General features: G+C 53.8%; 3 protein-coding genes across 8 annotated transcripts; 1 reads left to right on the top strand and 2 right to left on the bottom strand.

Annotated features, from left to right (window-relative positions):
• The first annotated feature begins 790 nt into the window (after positions 1–790).
• Positions 791–1,341, top strand: DPM3 (dolichyl-phosphate mannosyltransferase subunit 3, regulatory). Its single transcript, XM_012767961.2, has 2 exons — positions 791–862; positions 987–1,341. Exon 2 carries the CDS (start codon positions 992–994, stop codon positions 1,268–1,270), a length of 279 nt encoding a protein of 92 aa, XP_012623415.1. The 5' UTR covers positions 791–862; positions 987–991; the 3' UTR covers positions 1,271–1,341.
• A 787-nt stretch (positions 1,342–2,128) lies between these two features.
• SLC50A1 (solute carrier family 50 member 1) lies at positions 2,129–4,563 on the bottom strand. Of its 5 annotated transcripts, none has more exons than XM_012767862.3 (6): positions 4,375–4,563; positions 4,001–4,128; positions 3,738–3,861; positions 2,978–3,139; positions 2,596–2,715; positions 2,129–2,514 (listed from the first exon to the last, which is right to left on the bottom strand). In XM_012767862.3, the coding sequence occupies exons 2-6, from the start codon at positions 4,060–4,062 to the stop codon at positions 2,413–2,415; spliced, it is 570 nt and encodes a 189-aa protein (XP_012623316.1). In that variant the 5' UTR covers positions 4,063–4,128; positions 4,375–4,563; the 3' UTR covers positions 2,129–2,412. The 5 variants fall into 5 exon arrangements, with proteins under 5 accessions (XP_012623316.1, XP_012623315.1, XP_012623318.1 ...); XM_012767861.3 differs by having other exon boundaries at positions 4,001–4,078; positions 4,375–4,561; XM_012767864.3 differs by lacking the exon at positions 4,375–4,563 and adding an exon at positions 4,228–4,346 and having other exon boundaries at positions 4,001–4,078.
• A 960-nt stretch (positions 4,564–5,523) lies between these two features.
• EFNA1 (ephrin A1) lies at positions 5,524–12,835 on the bottom strand. Of its 2 annotated transcripts, XM_012767866.3 has the most exons (5): positions 12,617–12,835; positions 9,140–9,435; positions 6,824–6,889; positions 6,611–6,661; positions 5,524–6,438 (listed from the first exon to the last, which is right to left on the bottom strand). In XM_012767866.3, the coding sequence occupies exons 1-5, from the start codon at positions 12,706–12,708 to the stop codon at positions 6,326–6,328; spliced, it is 618 nt and encodes a 205-aa protein (XP_012623320.1). In that variant the 5' UTR covers positions 12,709–12,835; the 3' UTR covers positions 5,524–6,325. The 2 variants fall into 2 exon arrangements, with proteins under 2 accessions (XP_012623320.1, XP_075856308.1); XM_076000193.1 differs by lacking the exon at positions 6,824–6,889.
• Between the last annotated feature and the right edge of the window lie 6,387 nt (positions 12,836–19,222).

Raw genomic sequence — 19,222 nt, 5'->3', positions numbered from 1 at the left:
AGGATTTTATTAATGTTCTTTCCTTTCTTTTATAACTGTTTTCTTTTAAGTTGATAATTGCCTAACCTTTTCTTTCACTTGGTTTTCTATTATATATATATATTAATCAGGAATTCATCCCCAAACTTTTGAAAGAATTATATACCTCCTTTTAATACTTAAAACGCATCAGGTAATTCCTCTGATCTGGCACATTTTTAAAAGGACATCGTCCTGGAGCCCTTCTTCCTGTAGCTCCAAGGTGTATTGTTTGCACCTCTGTGTTTCTTTTGAAAAATACGACTACGTCTGTTCTAACATTAATCTCAAGGATTCATGGTTGTCAATGCAATTGCTTCCTTGACTTCTGCTTGTCCCCCTCGCCCCAAAAGGCAACGGGTCTCTTGGCATCTCTATATCTCCAGTCTATCAGGATGATCAAAACATGTTCAGTCCAGTCTGGGCAATAATATAGCAAGACCCCGTCTCTTAAAAAGAAAGAAAGAAACAAAGGAATGTTCAAAAGGGTGAATGAGAGACTGACGGAGTGAATGAATAGGATTTCTGCGCAGGAGAACAGAGTTGAAGGGGAACGATATGACTTTTCCACCTTGTTGCAACGTTTGAGGGTGTCTCCTCAGGCTTTCTACAAGCCCCACGCCAGCTTGGAGCGGGGCCCGAGGTGGGCAAGCAGCGCGGCGCCCCTCCGGACGCAGCCGGCAGTTTCGGAGCGCAGCGGGCTGAACACCACCCAGACCAGGACGGCGGCGGCCGGGTGAACTACAACTTCCAGAAGGCCGCGCGGAGGCGCAGCGTGAGCCAGGCAGGACTTCCGGACGCTGACGTCGGGCCGCGCCGGGAAGGGGAGTCGCGGGGCGAAGAGGTAGGTGTATGTTGAGGGCTGTGGGGAGTAGGCGAGGAGGACTAGGGCAACGGGGGAAGGGTCTCAAATGTAGAGAGGGTAGCGAGGTGGAAGGGACCCTGAGCTTTGCTTTCTCTTCCTGTAGTGGCCATGACGAAATTAGCGCAGTGGCTTTGGGGACTGGCGATCCTGGGCTCCACCTGGGTGGCACTGACCATGGGAGCCCTGGGCCTGGAGCTGCCCTCGTCCTGCCAGGAGGTCCTGTGGCCACTGCCCGCCTACTTGCTGGTGTCCGCCGGCTGCTATGCGCTGGGCACTGTAGGCTATCGCGTGGCCACTTTTCACGACTGCGAGGATGCCGCACGTGAGCTGCAGAACCAGATCCAGGAGGCCCGAGCCGACTTAGCCCGCAAGGGACTGCGCTTCTGACACCCCAACCCCATTCCTGCCCCGACAACCCTATTTCCTATTCCCCATTAAAGAGCAAGTTTATTTTCTAACTTTGTTTAGTTTGAGTATGGAGAGTGGGAACTGGGAGTTCTGTGTACCAGAGGTAGAGAAGAGAGGTGGAAGAACCATCTTCCTGAGTGTATCTCTGCCTTTATCTTTGCATCTGACTGGTCTTCCCCATGTTTTCCTCCAAAGGAGGCAAAGACCTCCTCACAAGATCTCTCAGAATGGAAATGCCATTTCACTTTCCTGGTCCTCTTAACCCTGTAAGAAGTACTTGAAGTCTGACTTCCATTCTTCATAACATCCAATCTCTGTTCTTTTTTTTTTTTTTTTTTTTTGAGACAGAGTCTCACTTTGTTGCACAGGCTAGAGTGAGTGCCGTGGCGTCAGCCTAGCTCACAGCAACCTCAAACTCCTGGCCTCAAGCAATCCTCCTGCCTCAGCCTCCCGAGTAGCTGGGGCTACAGGCATGCACCACCATGCCCGGCTAATTTTTTTCTATATATATTAGTTGGCCAATTAATTTATTTCTATTTATAGTAGAGATGGGGGTCTCGCTCTTGCTCAGGCTAGTCTCGAACTCCTGACCTCGAGCAATCCACCGACCTAGGCCTCTCAGAGTGCTAGGATTACAGGCGTGAGCCACCTCACCCAGCCAATCTCTGTTCTTTTTAAGACATTCCTGGGTCTTTCCCACCTCTTGGGTCTTTCCCACCTCTTGGTTCTTTCTGATGCCTTTTCTGAGCCAACCCTACCAGCTTGAGAATAACTGGATCTGCGGTTGACCAAACCAGGCAAGTAGAGAATCATGAATAGAGAGTGAACCACAATGGGCCGGGGTGGGGAACAACTTTATTTTAAGGCATATTCTAATGATATCACCCCAACCTCCAAAATTAAAAAAAATAATCTCTCTGAAAAATAAAAGTGATTTAATCTCCTAGGTCCTATCAGTCATCTAAGTAAAACTGCTTTCTTTGGTCCCTCTGTTCTCAAAGTCGTCTCTTATTCCCACAACCCACTGCACCTGGGGAGTTGGTCAGCAGGACCAGCTGAAACAAGGAGCTCTCTTTGGTATCAAATTGGTATTAAGGTGTTAAGTGGTCATGTGAGCTTCCTCAGGTTTGCAGGAGCCGGTAGTTCCTGTCTTGTTCCTGGGGGTACTTCCAGAAAAGCCAGAGGCGGATAAAGCTGGTGAGGATTCCTGGAAAGTTGGGCACCTGAAATCACAAGGACTGCTATGAGGAGAGAAGCCAATTTTCCACCATGCACACCTGTGACCCCATCCCTATTCTGCTTACCATGATGTAGGGATCTCTGAGTCGAAACCCATAGAGACACCAGGAGACAGAGGTAAGAAGGGTAGCAATGGTGAGTGAGAAGGAGAAACATTGTGTTGATTTAGTCTGAATGACCTTGGCCTGTGGGAAAGAATGACAGACACTCCTGGCCCAGTTGCATAGTAAAACTCTCACTTGCCTAAAAACTTCCTTAGGAAAAAGGTCAAACATCCTCCCTGATCTGTCACTCAGCCTTTCTTTCATGCCTCCCACTCACCCACTTCTGCTGCCTTGTCTCCTTCCAGGATTTGGGTCTCCCCTACCTCTAGAGTATAAGCTTGTTTTTGGCTATGACAGCCTGGCCCTTCTTATCTCCCCTACCTCCCTGGACACCCCTACTCACCAGGTCAGTCAGGGGTGAGAGGTACATGCTGATGGTGAAGACACTGCAGAAGAGGCCCAGCTGCTGAAGCCGGGCCTCAGGGTCGGGCACCAGGAGCCCAAAGTAGCCATAACCCAGGAGAAGGACCCCTAGCAGGGTTGCGGTCTGTAGCAGCACAGCACGCTGCAGGGGAGAGAGGAGCCTTACTTCCAGGTGTGCCAGGAAGCAGTCTGATTTCCCTGCTAGAATTAATTCATACTGCCCTCTCCCATGCTCCAAATGGGGAAGCTAACCTTTGTCTAAGCCTCCAGCATTGCGCTTGTCACAGCCCCTTTCCAACCAGTGGTGGGAAGTCTTATACACCCAGAACACTGGAGGTCTCCAGGGGAGGGAAAGGTATCTTTTTTTCTGTGAGCTTGGCACAAACAGTAGGAGCATAATAAGTGCTTGTGTGATTGAGTGGGGAGGCAGAGCTAATCATCTCATTCTCACCCACTGGCCCTGGCTCTGAAAGAAATACCAGACAAAGCCCTTTCTCTTCAGCTTGTTGGGCAGAAGTTCAGGGCAGCATGGGCATGTCAGGTTAGGCAGAGCTACCAGCCATGCCTAAAGGATGGCAGCGTGTGTCTCAGAAGGCTGGCTTCATGGAGGAAGAACTGCAAGGCTGGAGAGGCCTTCCAGGAAAGGGTGGCAGTGCCAGCTTGTCATAGCCTTCCAAGAAGCAGTGTTTGTCCAAGGCAGGGCATGCAGCAGAGAAGTGGGTCCAAGGGAGGGCCTCTACCTTTCGCGGGCAGTAGTGCAGATACGCAGAGATATACAGGGCCTGAAGCACAGCACCCACTGCGTTGACGACGATGAGGGTCCCATCTCCCTTCAAGGCCCCATAACTCAGCCAGCCCAGGTTGCTGCCGGGTGGAGGAAAGGGACATGGTCCGCGGGGATCAGCGTGGGAGGGGGACCCAAGGGGTCTCTTTCACACTTCTCCTACCCCTCCCCACACCTCCCTCAGACAGCCTTTCCCACCGCAGCCGTCGCCCCTCTCACTTGACTTCCGTGGTGAGAAAGGGCAGGAACTGGACGCTGTCCACGCTCCGGGTCATTCGCATATGCCTGAGGTCCGTGCTGTAATGGGGCCCCGAGAGGGATGAAGGTGGGCAGGGAGAACCAGGGTGCTGGGGGAGATTCCCGATGCCTGTCATCCTCCCCGGACAACCGCAGACCCTCCCTCAGCTCCCCTGCCTTCTGCCTCAGGCTCAACGACCAGCCCCGACCTTGTACCCCGGTCCCCTCGACGCGATTCCACTTTGACCCCAGGTTCCGGACGCAGCCCGGCGCTGTGGTGGCCACGTCTCTAACCCCCTCTTTCTCTTTTCCTGACTTCCCGGTCCGGCCCCAGCCCAGCCCGGCCGCGCTCTCACAGGCCGGTGGAGAACATGCCGAGGGTGAAGACCACGCAAACTCCGGATAGGAGCGAGTCGAACACACCGCCCGTCTCCATCACGCCCAGAGTCGGATCCCGCGCTCAGCGTCCCGCGCCAGCGGTCTGGCCCGGACCTGGGACGCCGGAGCCCCGCCCCGCGCGCACTCGGCTCCGCCCCCGCGCGCTCGGGCCGTCCCTCCGGAAACTGAAGCGAAACCCGGCCCTCCCCGCGAACGCCGAACCGGAACTCGGGCCCCGCCCCGCCGCGCGCCCGCCGGGGCCGTCCCGGCTCGCGCCGTCGCGCCGCCCCTCCCAGTGGTACTAGTGCAGGCCTTGCCCTCCAGATCCTGGTCGGTCCCTGTCCTACGGCTCGGCTGATTTTGTCCCCGGCCCCCGCCGCTCCTCACACTCCGCCAACCCTTGGATCATCCAGCCCGGGGTCTCAATGCTTGTGTTCCTACAGGCCGGTGCGCCTACGGTGTAGACCTCAAAACAAAAGCTTGCTAGACTCAACTGGACTTCAACACGCCTTGCATCCAGAGCGCCATATAGGAATCTCAGTTGCACAGGGTTTGGGAGGCTTTTCCCGGAGTTTGCTGAAACCTCTTCCCTAAATAACAGGGATTGCCAGAAATCACCAAGTCTTTCTCAGATGCCGTCCCTCTTGAGCCACTAGGCCAACTTTACACAACTTGGCCAACCCACTGAAGCCTCTATCACTGACCCCTTAATCCAACCCACTTGCTGCTGGTAAGTTTCCCTCCCAGCCTCCCACATGTCTCTGCAGATGGGGCTGTGGGGCGGGGCCGCGTGCCTCAGCTGGCGTTCCCAGCTTCCCTGACTCACCCAAGCAGCCTAAGTACCTGGATAGTATGCCAAAGCCCAGCTCTGAGGGGGTGGGAGAGTGGGTAGAGATTGAACAGGAAGATATCTGAGAGTGGAGTGCAGCTTAGACTGCTGTGGGACCACTCCTGTCGGGGACTACCCTCAGAGGAATAAACACCCCACCCTTTGGGCCTGGTGAGGGGCATATATTCTTTGGAGAGAGAAAGCATTTCAAACCAAGTTGCTATGGGTGTAGCACAGAGCCTAGCACATAGTAGGAACTCAATGGTCATAAATTAATGTGGAGCAGCAGAAAAGCACATCCAAAAAAACAAACACTTTATTTTGAGACAAAGAACATTGTATAAAAACACTCCAGTTGTAGAAATCAGCACAGACACACAACAAGTTTATATACAGATACTGTACATATGGGCCCTGCCCTTTAGGCTACACTCTAGGCAGACTGTACACATGGGCACTGCCCTTACAGCTACACTCTAAGAACAGGTTGGCACAGCCCCCCTGCTGGCATAGCTCTGGGGAGCTCTGCCCCAGGACGGGGGAGAATGCAGTGCCTGGCTACAAACCTCTCTATAGCAGCTCCACAGAAGGAAGTTTTGCCAGGAGATGCTGGGTCAGCCCAAGCATGCTACCTCTCTTGTACCTGGCTCCAAGCAGGAAACTGTTTCTTACTTTTCCTTCTCTCAGTTCATCTGAACATCCTGGCTCTCTCTTGGAGGGGCATCTTTGCCAAGCTCTGTCCATCCATGTGGCCCCAGGCCTCTTCCAGCTTGGCTCCCACTGTGCCTTTTTTAAGGGACCATGTCTGCACAGCTTGTTTCTTTGTCTTAAAGGCAGGAATGGTGGGGAAAAGACTGTCCCCACTTCTTTCTCCATCCCTTTGAGATGGAGGTAGAGATGGCACTGCCAGGCTGGTTGACCTTTGGGTTGAAACCCTTAATACTGACCCGTTTTGAGGCTGCTGGGTGACAGCTTGTGCATGTGGCGGGAGTGGTTCCCAGGGCTGGGGCTTTGAGAGTGGCCCCAGGACACGTGTGCGGTGCCTGCTCCTGTCCCCTCAGCCCAGTTCCAATCCTTAAGGCCAGGTGTGGCGTACACCTTCATGGGGTTTGTAGCAACAGAAGTGGCAGGAGCAGCACAGCCCAGGCAAATGGGAAGAGGCGGGGGGCAGCACTGTGACCGATGCTATGTAGAACCTGCACCTCCGGGTCATCTGCAAGGTGAGAGGGCAAAGGCCCCCATTGTGAGTGGCCCCACTATTTGCACTGACTCTCAGCACAACAGGGTTTCCCCAGCCCCGGCCTGGAAAAAGAGCCACCTCCTGTACATAACCTCCAAGCAGACCCCTTCTTGTGCCCCAGACCCAAATTGCTCCAGTTACCCACCTGCTGCAAGTCTCTTCTCCTGTGAATTGGCATGTGGCTGAGGATTGTGAACTGAAAGATAAGAGTAGCAGTAGGTCAGGCATTATACCAGGGAGGCAGAGGGGTACAAGTGCTGAGTGGGCTGGGCTGTGGGATTTCCACACCATCCCAGATCACTATACCAGGCCCAGCATAGAAATGCAGGAGGGAGGCCCACAGGGCCCTGACACTCACTGATTTTGCCATTGACAGTCACCTTCAACCTCAAACACTGGTCTTCTTGGTGGTGGATGGGTTTGGCTGCAAGATAAGCCCACAGGGGGTTAAGGAAAGAACCTTTGTTGCAAGAAAATATAAGCCCAAGTGCCTCTGGCCCTGCTTTCTTGGCTCCCTACTAATTTTAATTCCTCTCTTCCCTCTAATCTTGATTCTTACTCTCCTTAGTTTTTGCCGACTTCCTGCCCAATGTTCAGCCCAACCTCCTATTCTTTGGAATAACCCTTAGCTTTGACAGTGGTGGTAAAAAGAACATAGATGCTGTCCCCTCCCCACATTCATCCTTCACTCCTCCAAGCCTGAAGATGGGTGAGGTCTTCACAATATGTTCCCTTTTTTTTTTTGACTACCCCATCCACTCAGACTTTTTTTTTTTTTTTTTTTTTTTGAGACAGAGTCTCACTTGTTGCCCAGGCTAGAGTGAGTGCCGTGGCGTCAGCCTAGCTCACAGCAACCTCAAACTCCTGGGCTCAAGCGATCCTGCTGCCTCAGCCTCCCGAGTAGCTGGGACTACAGGCATGCGCCACCATGCCTGGATAATTTTTTCTATATATATTAGTTGGCCAATTAATTTCTTTCTATTTATAGTAGAGACGAGGTCTCGCTCTTGCTCAGGCTGGTTTCGAACTCCTGACCTTGAGCAATCCGCCCGCCTCGGCCTCCCAGAGAGCTAGGATTACAGGCGTGAGCCACCGCGCCCGGCCAATGTTCCCATTTTATACTACTCCTGCCTAGGCCCCAATGACAGAGTGTTTCCTAGATCCATTCTACACAAAGTTGATCTTTTAAAAAAAAAATTTTTTTTTTGAGACAGAGTCTCACTTTGTTGCCCAGGCTAGAGTAAGTGCCGTGGCATCAGCCTAGCTCACAGCAACCTCAAACTCCTGGGCTCAAGCAATCTACTGCTTCAGCCTCCCAAGTAGCTGGGACTACAGGCATGCACCACCATGCCCGGCTAATTTTTCCATATATATATTAGTTAGCCAATTAATTTCTTTCTATTTATAGTAGAGATGGGGTCTTGCTCTTGCTCAGGCTGGTTTCGAACTCCTGACCTCGAGCAATCCGCCCGCCTCAGCCTCCCAGGGATTACAGGCATGAGCCACCGCGCCTGGCCTAAATTTTTTTTTTTTTTTTTTTTTTTTTTTTTTTGAGACAGAGTCTTGCTTTGTTGCCCAGGCTAGAGTGAGTGCCGTGGCGTCAGCCTGGCTCACAGCAACCTCAAACTCCTGGGCTCAAGCGATCCTCCTGCCTCAGCCTCCCGAGTAGCTGGGACTACAGGCATGTGCCACCATGCCCGGCTAATATTATATATATATATTAGTTGGCCAATTAATTTCTTTCTATTTATAGTAGAGACGGGGTCTTGCTCTTGCTCAGGCTGGTTTCGAACTCCTGACCTCGAGCAATCCGCCCGCCTCGGCCTCCCAGAGTGCTAGGATTACAGGCGTGAGCCACCGCGCCCGGCCTTTTTTTTTTTTAATAGAGATGGGGACTTGCTATGTCACCTATGCTGGTCTTGAACTCCTGGGCTAAGCGATCCTCTTGCCTCAGCCTCCCAAAGTGTTGAGACTACAGGCATGAGCCACTGTACCTGGCCTGATATTTTGTTTTCTTTCTTTCTTTTTTTTTTTAACCCCAGACTCCCATCCCTGGCCTGATCTTATAACTTTTAAAATCCACCAGTGGCTCACCACTGCCCTTAGGGTAAAGTTCAAACTCCTTAGCACTTTTTAGGTCCCCATGATCTGTGCTATCCACCTTTCCAAGCTCATCTTGCCCCACTTTCTGTGTCCCTTTCACTCCAACCAGGCTGAAACACAGGAAATTCCCTGAGGATGTCGTGCTCCCTTTGTACATGCACTTTCACGCCTGGCCAACTCTGCTTGTTCTAAGCCCTGGGGTCATATTCCCCACCAAGCCTTCTCTGAGTCCCCTAGCCTGGCAGGTATGCAGGTCATTTTCCCAAGGCCCCTGTGCTCATGTCTGCCATATCACACTGTTCTAATGGCTTGTTAACTTGTGCGTATTTCTTCCCAGCTTCCTTGAGGACAGCAGCTCTGTAGTGTTTTATTTATCTCTGTACCCAAGCAGAGTGCCTGGCACACAGTAGAAGCTCACCGCACATTTGTGATGTGAATGAATGGAAACAGAACTCAGGATTGCAAGGGACTCTTGGTGCTTGACTTCCCATTAAGCAAGTACCCAAGCATAAACATCATGCCACTGCACCCCCAGTGTGGGCATCTGTATGCATGCCTCCCGGGTACTCACAGATGTAGTAGTAGCTGTGGCCTTCTTTGAACTCCTTGCCCAGGGTGAAAGGTGTAAAGCGCTGGAACTTCTCAGACAGCTTCTCTGGGCCATGTTTGGCATTGGGCTGGTTGCACTGCCAGCGGACTTGGTCCTTGGATTGGGGCTGGCACAGCTGGTACTCCTCACGCTCCACCAGGTACAGTGTGTACTGTTCCATGGCTGCATCTGCCACAGAGTCATCCTCATAATGCGGACAGATGATGTCCAGGTAGTCATTCAGCCTCACATGTACCGTGTAGTCCTCTTTCCAGAACCTGGGTGCCCAAGGACAAGGAGGAAGCAGGTGGACATTCAGAAGCGAGGCCAGAGCCTCGAGCTTCCACATGTTCACATGACCCCTCACATTTCACAGTGGACCCCTTGAAGATTTTTCCAAAATCTCAACTCCCAATATGTACTGATCTTGATCTATTACACAGCAATCCCCATCTCCAAATATTCCCCCCACTGCCTCCTATTAGTATTTCAAACAGCATCCCCTGAGTATCTTTCAGTTACTCCAGTGCATGAGCACTTTCCAACCTCCCTGATATTTACTCAAGGATGGGCTCCTGCCTGTATCTCTAGCTCACTCATCCTCTTCTATCCATAAATATTTCCCCAAATCTATTCTACCCGTTGCTCCTTTTAAATGTGATTAGACCTCAATCTGAGACCCTGCTGGGCCATTCTGTAATCAGGATCCCCGAGCCCCCAACACATCTATGTCTTCTCTCGCTCCTCATATTTTTCCCCTGACCCGCTGAGTATACCTCACGTTTCCCAGCTTCGCTTTGCCCAAAGCCCTGTATACCCATGCCCACAGATAATGGCCCTACTCCTTTAAGTTGAATCATTCTCAACATTTCAATCAGTCTCCTTAAATTTCCTTTCTGGCTACTCAAATTTAAGCCTTGGTCTCCTTGTCCCCTTCTCTCAGTGCACCCCAAAACCTCCCTGTCCCTTTATCTCCAAAAGCTACACTTGCACCTCCCCCCAGATGAAATGTGGAGTTCTCAGATTGAGGCTGCATCTCCCCTCCCCTCCTCCCAAGGTGCAGCCAGCTCCCCTCCCCCAGTCCATTTTCCCCAGGCCCCACCGGCTCCAGCCTGACTGCCCACCAGCCCCTCCCCACCAGCCTCAGACACCTGGCTCCAGTCTGGGTGGGGTCCCAGTAGGGGGAAAAGTGCCTCCCCCCACCTCCAGCTGGTCAGCTTCTCTGAATTTCCCCAAGCTCTGCCAGCTAGAGACTCAGCAGAGTGAGCTGCCAACTTGCTTCAAACCAAAGCCCTGGGCATGGGTGGGGGCAGGGGCAGGGGGAGGAGTTAGGCCAAGAGGACTCTGAGGTGGGCACCACTGCCCAGTCAGCATGACCCCTCAGTGGCCGGCTTTGCAGCAGCACGACAGCCCAGCGCTCAAGCGAGGCTCGCAGGGCCCCTCCCCCACCCCGGGGGAAAGAGAGAGAGGAGCAGAGAGAGGCTTTTAAAATTCCTCTCTGGAGAGATAAACATAGAAGCCATTTCAGAACAGGTATTTCAGCTCTGGGCCTGGCGTCTTTCCCCCATTCCCGTGACGGGCACTGACTCATTCCTCATCCACCTCTGCTACCCGCCCCAGCACTCATGAGAACCTGTGAAAATTTACCTTGTCAAGTGTGGACTGCCCCCTGGACCCCATGATGGCACAATGCCCACTTGCCCCAGCACTGTCCTCTAGACGAGGGGAGCTAGCAGGCCTGAATAGACAGGACAATGACAGCCTACAGCACAAGGAGGCCAGTGCCCAACAGTGGCACCACCCTTCTCACCACGCTGCCCCCGCCTGGGGCCTGGAGATCCCAGGGTCAATGCCCACTGTCCTGAGTCACCTACGCCAGACTCACACCCGCCCAGCTCAGTGCCACCTCATATTTGCCCCGAAGCAGCTGGGCCCGGCTTGGTTGCTTATGGATTCCACTCTGACTGGCTTCTCTTTACTCCTGGGAATGGTAGGGTGTGTGTGGCCAGAAGGACAGGGCAGAAGCTGTGCTTAGTGGGGGCACCCATCACCCCTCTCTCCTGGGGGTACAATCTGCTCCACTTAGCCCTTAATTGACTCTTGCTCTCCAACTGGGAAAGGCGGGCAGCGGCGTCAGGGAAGGCAGGGAGGGGGGCAAGGAAGAGGCTCCTTCCTGAAAGAGAGGAAACCTGGGAGCTTGGGAACGGAAAAGGCCAGGGTCCCCCCCTCCCTACTCATGGCTTCCTGTCCCCTCCTCCTCCTTAGTCAACACCTGGCATGGGCATAAACAGGGACTTTGCTCTCTCCCACTACTGGGACTAGATTGATTGGGTTAAGGAGGCAAAGAACAGGCAGCAAGGAGTGGGGCAGGGAGGGCTGCCTGGGCAGCCCTGGAGCCCCATGGGCAGGAGGGCAGTGCCCTCTGGGGTTGGCAGCTGACTGTCCCCTGCCCCACCCCAATGTGCCACAGACAGCAGACACCCCACTAGCCAATGCCACAGGGACAGAGGAAGCTGCCACAATATTTCTCAGGGGGAGTGGGGGGCAGGCTCCTTGGGGCTGAGGGCGGCTAAGCTTTGAGAAATGTTTTTTGTGACCCAGCCCTCCTCTCCCTGCTCCACCCTAACCCTCTCCCTGTTTTCCCCACAAATATTGTTCTCATAACTTCAGAAAACTCAAGGGCAAGAACAAAGGGTCCGACAGAGTCTTCCTCCCAGGACCATTTGCCTCACAGCCCTAAACCTGCCCAGGAAAAGTTAACTCCTTCCTGCCCAGAGCCTTCTGTAACCTTTTAACCCCTTCCATTCCTTTGGAAGCTTTCCCATGACCTCCCTCCATCAATCTATTCAGTTTTACTCCTTGAACCCCATAAAACAGGTGTTTCCCTCAACCTACCCATGCACAGCATGTGCCTCACTCATGTCACCCCAAAAGACCCCTTGTGGAGGGTTTTCCAGGGTCGCCTTAAGTACAGAATGAATGTTTAACGCGCACACCCCAAGTCCCTCCCGAGGGGTCCTTCCAGGGTTACCTTGAGCATTCTGCTCACTCTTGATGTCACATCAGGTATCTGTCAGTATGAGGAGGTGCCCAAGGGATACACGAGGAAGGACACAGAAACTTTCATTGTACTAAAACAAGAACCCTGGCGGCCAGGGAGGATGGTCTACTCTTGGGGCAGGAACTGGGTCCCTCACTTCAGAGTAATAGGGGTGCCAAGGAGAAGGAAGGGAAAAGCAGAAATAGTGTCCGCGCAAGTAGACACGAGCAGGTTCCTGCCCTAGAGTGGGGTGCCCCCACAGACGAGGCAGAAGTGAGGGGAGGAAAATCTGCAGACGTCCTCCCAACTCCGGTCACCTCCCCTCGGCTCAGGTCAGAGGCTGGTGGGGACAGTTATCCTGCGGGGGAGAACAGTGCCTGCCGGGAGCCCAGGCTGCCAGCGGGAGACTTGGGGCTTACTTGGGATTTGAACTGTTCCAGAAGACGGTGTGGCGATCAGCAGCGGCCAGACTGCAGCACAGACCCAAGAGAGGGGCCCAGAGGAACTCCATAGCGTGGGGCCTGGCCAGGCCGGGCGGGGTTCAGGGGCTCCTGGGGGTCTGGGTTCCCGCTGGCTTTCTCCACGGCTCAGTCAGCACTGCGCTCACAGCTCTGGCCCCTTCGCCCAGCGACTCCGCCTTTTGGGCCGGCGCCGCCCGACACCCCGCCCCGTCCCCGCCCCGCCCGGCGCGCGGCTGCCCCGGGGCTTGGGGGCTGGGGAGGTGGAGGAGGGGCGGGCCGCGGAGGCGAGGAGGCCCGGGGTGAGAGAGCGTAGCGCGCTCCTCTGCCCGCACAAATCTGCTCAAAGCTGTGCGTGCGCTCACTCGCGGCTCTGCGTGAAGCTCTGTGGGCCTGTCTGGGCGGTGGGTTTGTGTCCCTGGGCGCAGTCGCGTGCGGGAGAAGGGAACAATCTCGCACGTGCGAGTCTGCGAACGCGCGGGCGCGGGCGCGGGCCCCGGCTTTGCTGCGCCGCGCGCGGATCTCGCGGGGTGCGCGGTTGTTCTGTCCCGCACCTCTCCCGAGCCCCGCACACCGGTGCTCGGCCGCCCGCGTTCCCACACTCTCCACCTCCCCCGCCCCCTTCCCGGACTCCGCGCTCCACTGCTCCTCCCCACACACCACACACACGCGCGCGGCTGTTGTTTTTGTTGGGTTTGTCAATGTTGTCTTTGTTCAGGAGATTGTGTCATCGCCTAGATGCCGGGAATAAAGTGCGACGCTGTGTGTGATCGAGTGTGTAACGTGTGCGGCCGGGGCTAAGGGCGCCTCTGCCCGTCAGTGTCTGCGCGCAGGAAAGACGGCAGGGCCTTTGGGCCCATTCGGGATCCGTTTTTGTTTCTAGATGCGCCAAAGGGCGCTAATGACCTATGCGTGTGTAAGAACACACGTGTGTACCGTGCGAACGGGCTCTTGAATATGGACTGTGAGAATCTGGGCATGAAGGGTGACAAACTGTAACAACACATGTACATCTGGCGTGTGTAACTACGTGTGATGGCGCGCAAGTGTAAAAGCATTTGTAATATCACAGCCGCCTGTGTGGAAGCGTGTGAAACTCTTTGACATACGTATGCTAATGTTTGTGAACAGCGTGCGAAGAGGAGGGGAAACATGTACAGGCGTGCAGTGGGGGTGGGGTGGGGGTGCAGGGGTGTTGCGCGGCGTGCCCCCCACTGCGCGGCTAGGGGGGGCCTCCCAGCCAGTCGGGCCCCAGTACCCAGCTGGGGGCCCCCTCCCCCGCGCCAAGTAAACAAACTCGCTGGAATTCGCCTCTCGGGGCTCTTCTCCTCGCCAGGATCTGCGGGCCGTCTGGAGCGGGGTTGGCGGGCGGGTGTCAGTTCCTGGGGTGGAGAGGGCCGGCAGGTGTTTGATTAGGCTCGAGAGTGTGCCTGGAGCGGGAGAGCGGAATGCTGTGTGTCTGCGCGTGTTTGGTGGTTTGGTTGATTTTGTGCGCGCCCTGGGTAGGTGGCGTGAGTGTGTGTGCACCCCAGGCTGGCCCTTCCTTGCGTCTGCGAGTCCCGAGAAGTCACCAACCCCCGGCCCCTGGATGGCTCAGGCTCAGATTCTCCAGTTCTCAGGCTGTTTCATCCTCCTCTTTTACTGCCAGGCCTGGCGACAGCCCCTGTAATTATGCGGGGCCATGACGCCGCGGCAAGTCCGGCGCTGACCCCGCCAGGGGAGGAGCCTGGAGCCAGGGAGGGCCCTGCCAGCTTCCCCCTAACCCCTAGGGAGCTGAGGCCACAGGAGGCTTACGATAAATATTTACTAAGAGCCAGCTAAGTGCCAGGACCCATAACCCAGAGGCCAGGTCAAGGCCCGGCTTTGCGCGTGGCCACTCCAGTCCTCCATCCCCTCCCCCACCCTGCGCACCTGCCCCAGGCTACGTGCCTGGCTACGCGTTTATCCCAGGTGCCTCCCGCCCCTCCCGCAGGGGCCGAAGTCTACACGCCGACCTGCCCCAGGGCGGCACCTCACGCGCATTTTGCTCACCTAGGAGGGCACGTGGGAGCCACACACCCAGGTGTCTGCCTCCCACGTGCCCCTGGCCAGAGTACACCATTCCAGCTCCAGAGTTCCATAGAGCTCAAGCTCCATGAAGGCAGGACTTTTTGTCTTGTTCACTGTCCTATTGCCGGCGCTTGGCACAGCACCTAGCCCATGTAGTAGATGGTCAATAAATCTTTGTTGAGTGAGTGAACTTACGGTTCAGTGAAGGTACTTCACTTCTGCTGGACATACTGCTCAGAAAAGAAACCAGCAGAGGGGTTAGGAGAGGGGTGGGTTAGCTCTGTAGAGGGTGGCCCAGGATCGCTCCCTGGAGGAGACAGCTTTGGGCCCGATTCCCTCGTTTCTCTGACCGCCAGGACTAAGCGGGAACGTGTGGGGTCCCATGCTGCGCCGCTCGGCGGGCAGGTTCGGGCTCGCTGAGCCCAGCCTGCGTTTGGGGTTGAAGCAACCCGCGTGGACAAGGGTGGGGGAAATTCTGGGCGCAAACCAGTCGCAGAGCCCTCTTACTCTGGTTTGGAGCTAGCTTTCTTCAACATTCTCACTTGAGGCCTTGATTTCATCACTCTTCTATCCATATATTTGTGCGGCTAAGATAAAATCCCTACCCTTGGGGAGTCCCCAGACCACGAGGGGAAATAGACAAGCTATCGGGACACCAAACCTGCTAAGTGCTATAGATAGCTCAGTCTGCAGCCCCACCACTCACGTTCGCACTGCCCTCACCCCTCCTGGAGCCGCTGCGACGCCTGGTGGACCGAGAGGAGAGTTGCAGGTACTGTGCAATCCAGACAGAGACAACAGAAGGGACTTCCAAGGTGGGAGACTGGTCTGCAAACCAAGTCTGGGTCCCCCTCACCGTCCCCTCCCCATCTCAGCCCCCAGCCTGTCCAGGCGGGTCTGGTCTCGATTCTTGCTTCGGGCTACTTCTCACCCCAAAGTTGTGTGCCTGTGCTGGCTCTCAGCACCACCACCCCAGGCGAACATCTGTGCTTAGTGTAGAGAGCTGTCTGAGGCCTCTGTCTGTCTGTCTGCCTGTCTGGGAGATTTCCCGGGTGAGTCCTTTCTGGGAATTCCTGAGAGGCAGGGTTAACCCTCTGAGTGCCCTGGGGAGGCCCTGCCCACCTGGGGGTGCACTGTTGCCTGAAGGCAGCATTTCCAGTCTAAAACAGGCAGGGCTACTTGATTGCTACTCCCCTGCTGGGTGCCTTGTGGTTTGGGGTGGGGACGGCCAGAGCCGCAGAGTCTTACCTGGCTCAGCCCCAGAGGGCATCTCTGGGCTATGGGGCGAGGCAGCAGGGGGAGGGGCAGAACCTGAGCCTGGAGCAGCGCTGCCCCACTCTGTCAAGGTCATTTTGTAAAACAAAGTGTATGTTTTCCACTTTATTGGTAATGTGTGTACATTTTTCAAAAATTATAAAATAGAGAACAGGAGGATAAAGGGGAGAAAAGAAACACCAGCTACTGTTAATGTTTGTGTCCCTTCCTTGCCAGCCTTTTGCTAGTGAGAATGTTTGCTTGCTTTTAGACAGTGTGATGTGACTCATCTCAATTGTGTACTTCTTTTCTCCTCTTCACACAGAAGATATTTTCCATGTAATAAACTCTTCATAAATAATACTTTTAATGGCAGTGTAAGGTTTCATTGAGTGAGTGTTTGAGATTTTGCCATTGTAATGAAGCAGGGTATAAATAAATAAACACATCTGCACACGTACTCAAGCATCCCTCAGTTGCTGAGCAGTTGGGTTGATTGATTCTTAGAACTTAGAAATAACCCTGTGATCGACTTTCATTAACAAGTGTTTATGGAGCACCTACTCTGGACTGGCTCTGGATTGGGCAGGGGATTTAGTGGAGGACAACAGGCAGGAAGGTCCCTGTATTCATGAAGTGTACACTGGGCATAATACTTTTCTGGATTTTGGAACATTTCACAGATGTGCAAAAACCTTCTGATATTGCTATACCAAAGCCAGATCTTTTGGCTACTAGTTGAGTTCTCTTACTGAGGGTCAAGGTGACCAGGGTCTGATGGATCTGTCCCTCCCCACATCCCACTCAGGAATGGACCAGACTCTGTGGAAGAAGGTGGAATTCTCCCCCTGTGAGTCCACTGCAGGAAAGAGGAAGTTGGGCAGGATGGGGAGTAGGAGGGAGATGGGAGGGGAGAAGTTAAGGAGGATGGGACTACTGAGGTTTCTGCACAGAAAACACCAAAAGATGCTTTATCTTGCTGCCTTTCCCACCAAAAATTTACTAATCCCTTGAGTCAAACACTGTACTGTGAGGCACTGGAATACATTCTTGCCCTAAAGGAATCTAGTCTACTGGTGAATGTATAATTAGAATATAAGATAAGAATTATAATAGAAGTATAAGTGGTATAACAAGCTATGGGCTCACAGAGGAAGGAATGTTTATTTGGGGTGAGGAGAGCTTTGCAGAGGAGGGGATATTTTAAATGGGATTCAGAGTTCTAGTGGGAGTGACTAGGGCCTGAAATTGAAGAGTGGGAGAGGAGGGGGAAGCAGAGGACAGAGCTGGATGAGGGCTGGGCAGTGGGCATGAGGCAGGGAGGGGTGCGGGCTGGCTTGGGGGCCTGAAATGCTGCTTATGGATAGGAAAGGGGAGAGGATCAGACCTGGGAAGGATGAATGAAGAGTTCGGTTTCAGACATTGTATCAATTAGGAGTGATTTTGGCTGCAAATAACAGATTACCCAGCTATTAATGGCTTAAATAAAGGGCTTATTTTTCCCTCACAACAGGCAGTCTGGAAGTGGGACAGGAGCACAACGGTGTCACCAAAGGTCCAGTGCTCCCCACCTCTCTGCTCTGCTGTCCTCAGGACCCTGGTTAAAGAAGACTGCCGCAGGCCTAGCGAGGTGGCTCACGCCTGTAATCCTAGCACTCTGGGAGGCCGACCGGGTGGATGGCTCAAGATCAGGAGTTTGAGACCAGCATGAGCAAGAGTGAGACCCCATCTCTTTTTTTGAGACAGAGTCTCACTTTGTTGCCCAGGCTAGAGTGAGTGCCGTGGGGTCAGCCTAGCTCACAGCAACCTCAAACTCCTGGGCTCAAGTGATCCTACTGCCTCAGCCTCGCTCTTGCTCAGGCTGGTTTCGAACTCCTGACCTCGAGCTATCTGCCCACCTTGGCCTCCCAGAGTGCTAGGATTACAGGCATGAGCCAACGCGCCTGGCCAAGAGACCTCATCTCTACAAGAAGTAGAAAGAAATTAATTGGCCAACTAAAAACATATAGAAAAAATTAGTCAGGCATGGTGGCACATGCCTGTAGTCCCAGCTACTCAGGAGGCTGAGGCAGAAGGATCGCTTGAGCCCAGGAGTTTCAGGTTGCTGTGAGCTAGGGGCAAAAGAGTGAGACTCTGTCTCAAAAAAAAAAAAAAAAAAAAGAAAAGAAAAGAAGGAGAAGAAGGCTGACTCAGCCACAGAGCTACAGTCAAGACACTGGAGCTGCAGGAAGGAGGGGTGGGAGCAAAAGTTCCTCTCCTCCCAAGGCTCCCTTTTTATCTGGTAAGAAAATCTTTTTTTTTTTTTTTTTTTTTTTTGAGACAGAGTCTCGCTTTGTTGCCCAGGCTAGAGTGAGTGCCATGGCGTCAGCCTAGCTCACAGCAACCTCAAACTCCTGGGCTCAAGCAATCCTCCTGCCTCAGCCTCCCGAGTAGCTGGGACTACAGGCATGCGCCACCATGCCCGGCTAATTTTTTCTATATATATTAGTTGGCCAATTAATTTGTTTCTATTTATAGTAGAGACGGGGTCTCGCTCTTGCTCAGGGTGGTTTCGAACTCCTGACCTCGAGCAATCCGCCCACCTCGGCCTCCCAGAGTGTTAGGATTACAGGCGTGAGCCACTGCGCCCGGCCAGAAAATCTTTTCTAGCAGCTTCCCAGACCACTTACCCTCAACAAACAACCCTCTCAGTGTCCAAGTGTCCATTGCTACACTCCTGTCTGCATAGGAGAAGGGAGTGCTCTGATGGGCTGGGGCTGGGACAGGGGCCTACATCCCTCACCCCAGAAAACACGGACCTGCTCTGCTCCCCAAAGGCATTGGAGTTCTGTTAGCTTGGAAGCAGGGGGTGCATGGCTTTTGGGTAAACGGTGAACAGTGAGCCGCATTTGGGAGACCAGTGAAACTTCTAGGTGGGGGTGTCCAAGGGGCAGTGGGAAATGGGGCACTGGAGCTCAGGAAGGTGAGAAGTTCCGAACAATCCTCAGTTTGGGAGGAAGAGCAAAGTGGACACAGGACCAGGAATCCCCTTGCCTATAATTTTGGCTGCTTCAGCCTCCAGGGTGGAAGGGCTGGTGAGGGATGGGCAGGAGGACATCCATTCTCAGTGCAGCTCATAAACCTCTTTTCCACCCCAGCTATGGTCTGTCACCACAACATGGTATAAGAACAGGATTTGGATATTTATGTTTCTGAAGCATTACTTTTTTTTTTTTTTTTTTTTTTTTTTGACTGGAGTATGACTTGTGATGAAGCATTACTTTT

This window comes from Microcebus murinus, chromosome 2 (genome assembly GCF_040939455.1).
Source record: "Microcebus murinus isolate Inina chromosome 2, M.murinus_Inina_mat1.0, whole genome shotgun sequence".
In the NCBI taxonomy this organism is placed as follows: Eukaryota; Metazoa; Chordata; class Mammalia; order Primates; family Cheirogaleidae; genus Microcebus; species Microcebus murinus.
This window is presented reverse-complemented; position numbering and strand designations above follow the sequence as displayed.

Bases quoted from the DNA above. Each gene is read 5' to 3' on its own strand.
- DPM3 (XM_012767961.2), top strand. From the start codon at position 992: ATGACGAAATTAGCGCAGTGGCTTTGGGGACTGGCGATCCTGGGCTCC.
- SLC50A1 (XM_012767861.3), bottom strand. From the start codon at position 4,454: ATGGAGACGGGCGGTGTGTTCGACTCGCTCCTATCCGGAGTTTGCGTG. The intron at 3,862-4,000 runs GTGAGAGGGGCG...TCCACCCGGCAG, and splicing joins TTTCTCACCACGGAAGTCAA to CAACCTGGGCTGGCTGAGTT. The intron at 2,515-2,595 runs GTAAGCAGAATA...TTGTGATTTCAG, and splicing joins TCAGAGATCCCTACATCATG to GTGCCCAACTTTCCAGGAAT.
- EFNA1 (XM_012767866.3), bottom strand. From the start codon at position 12,708: ATGGAGTTCCTCTGGGCCCCTCTCTTGGGTCTGTGCTGCAGTCTGGCC. The intron at 9,436-12,616 runs GTAAGCCCCAAG...TTGGGCACCCAG, and splicing joins TGGAACAGTTCAAATCCCAA to GTTCTGGAAAGAGGACTACA. The intron at 6,662-6,823 runs GTGAGTGTCAGG...CTTATCTTTCAG, and splicing joins GACTGTCAATGGCAAAATCA to TTCACAATCCTCAGCCACAT.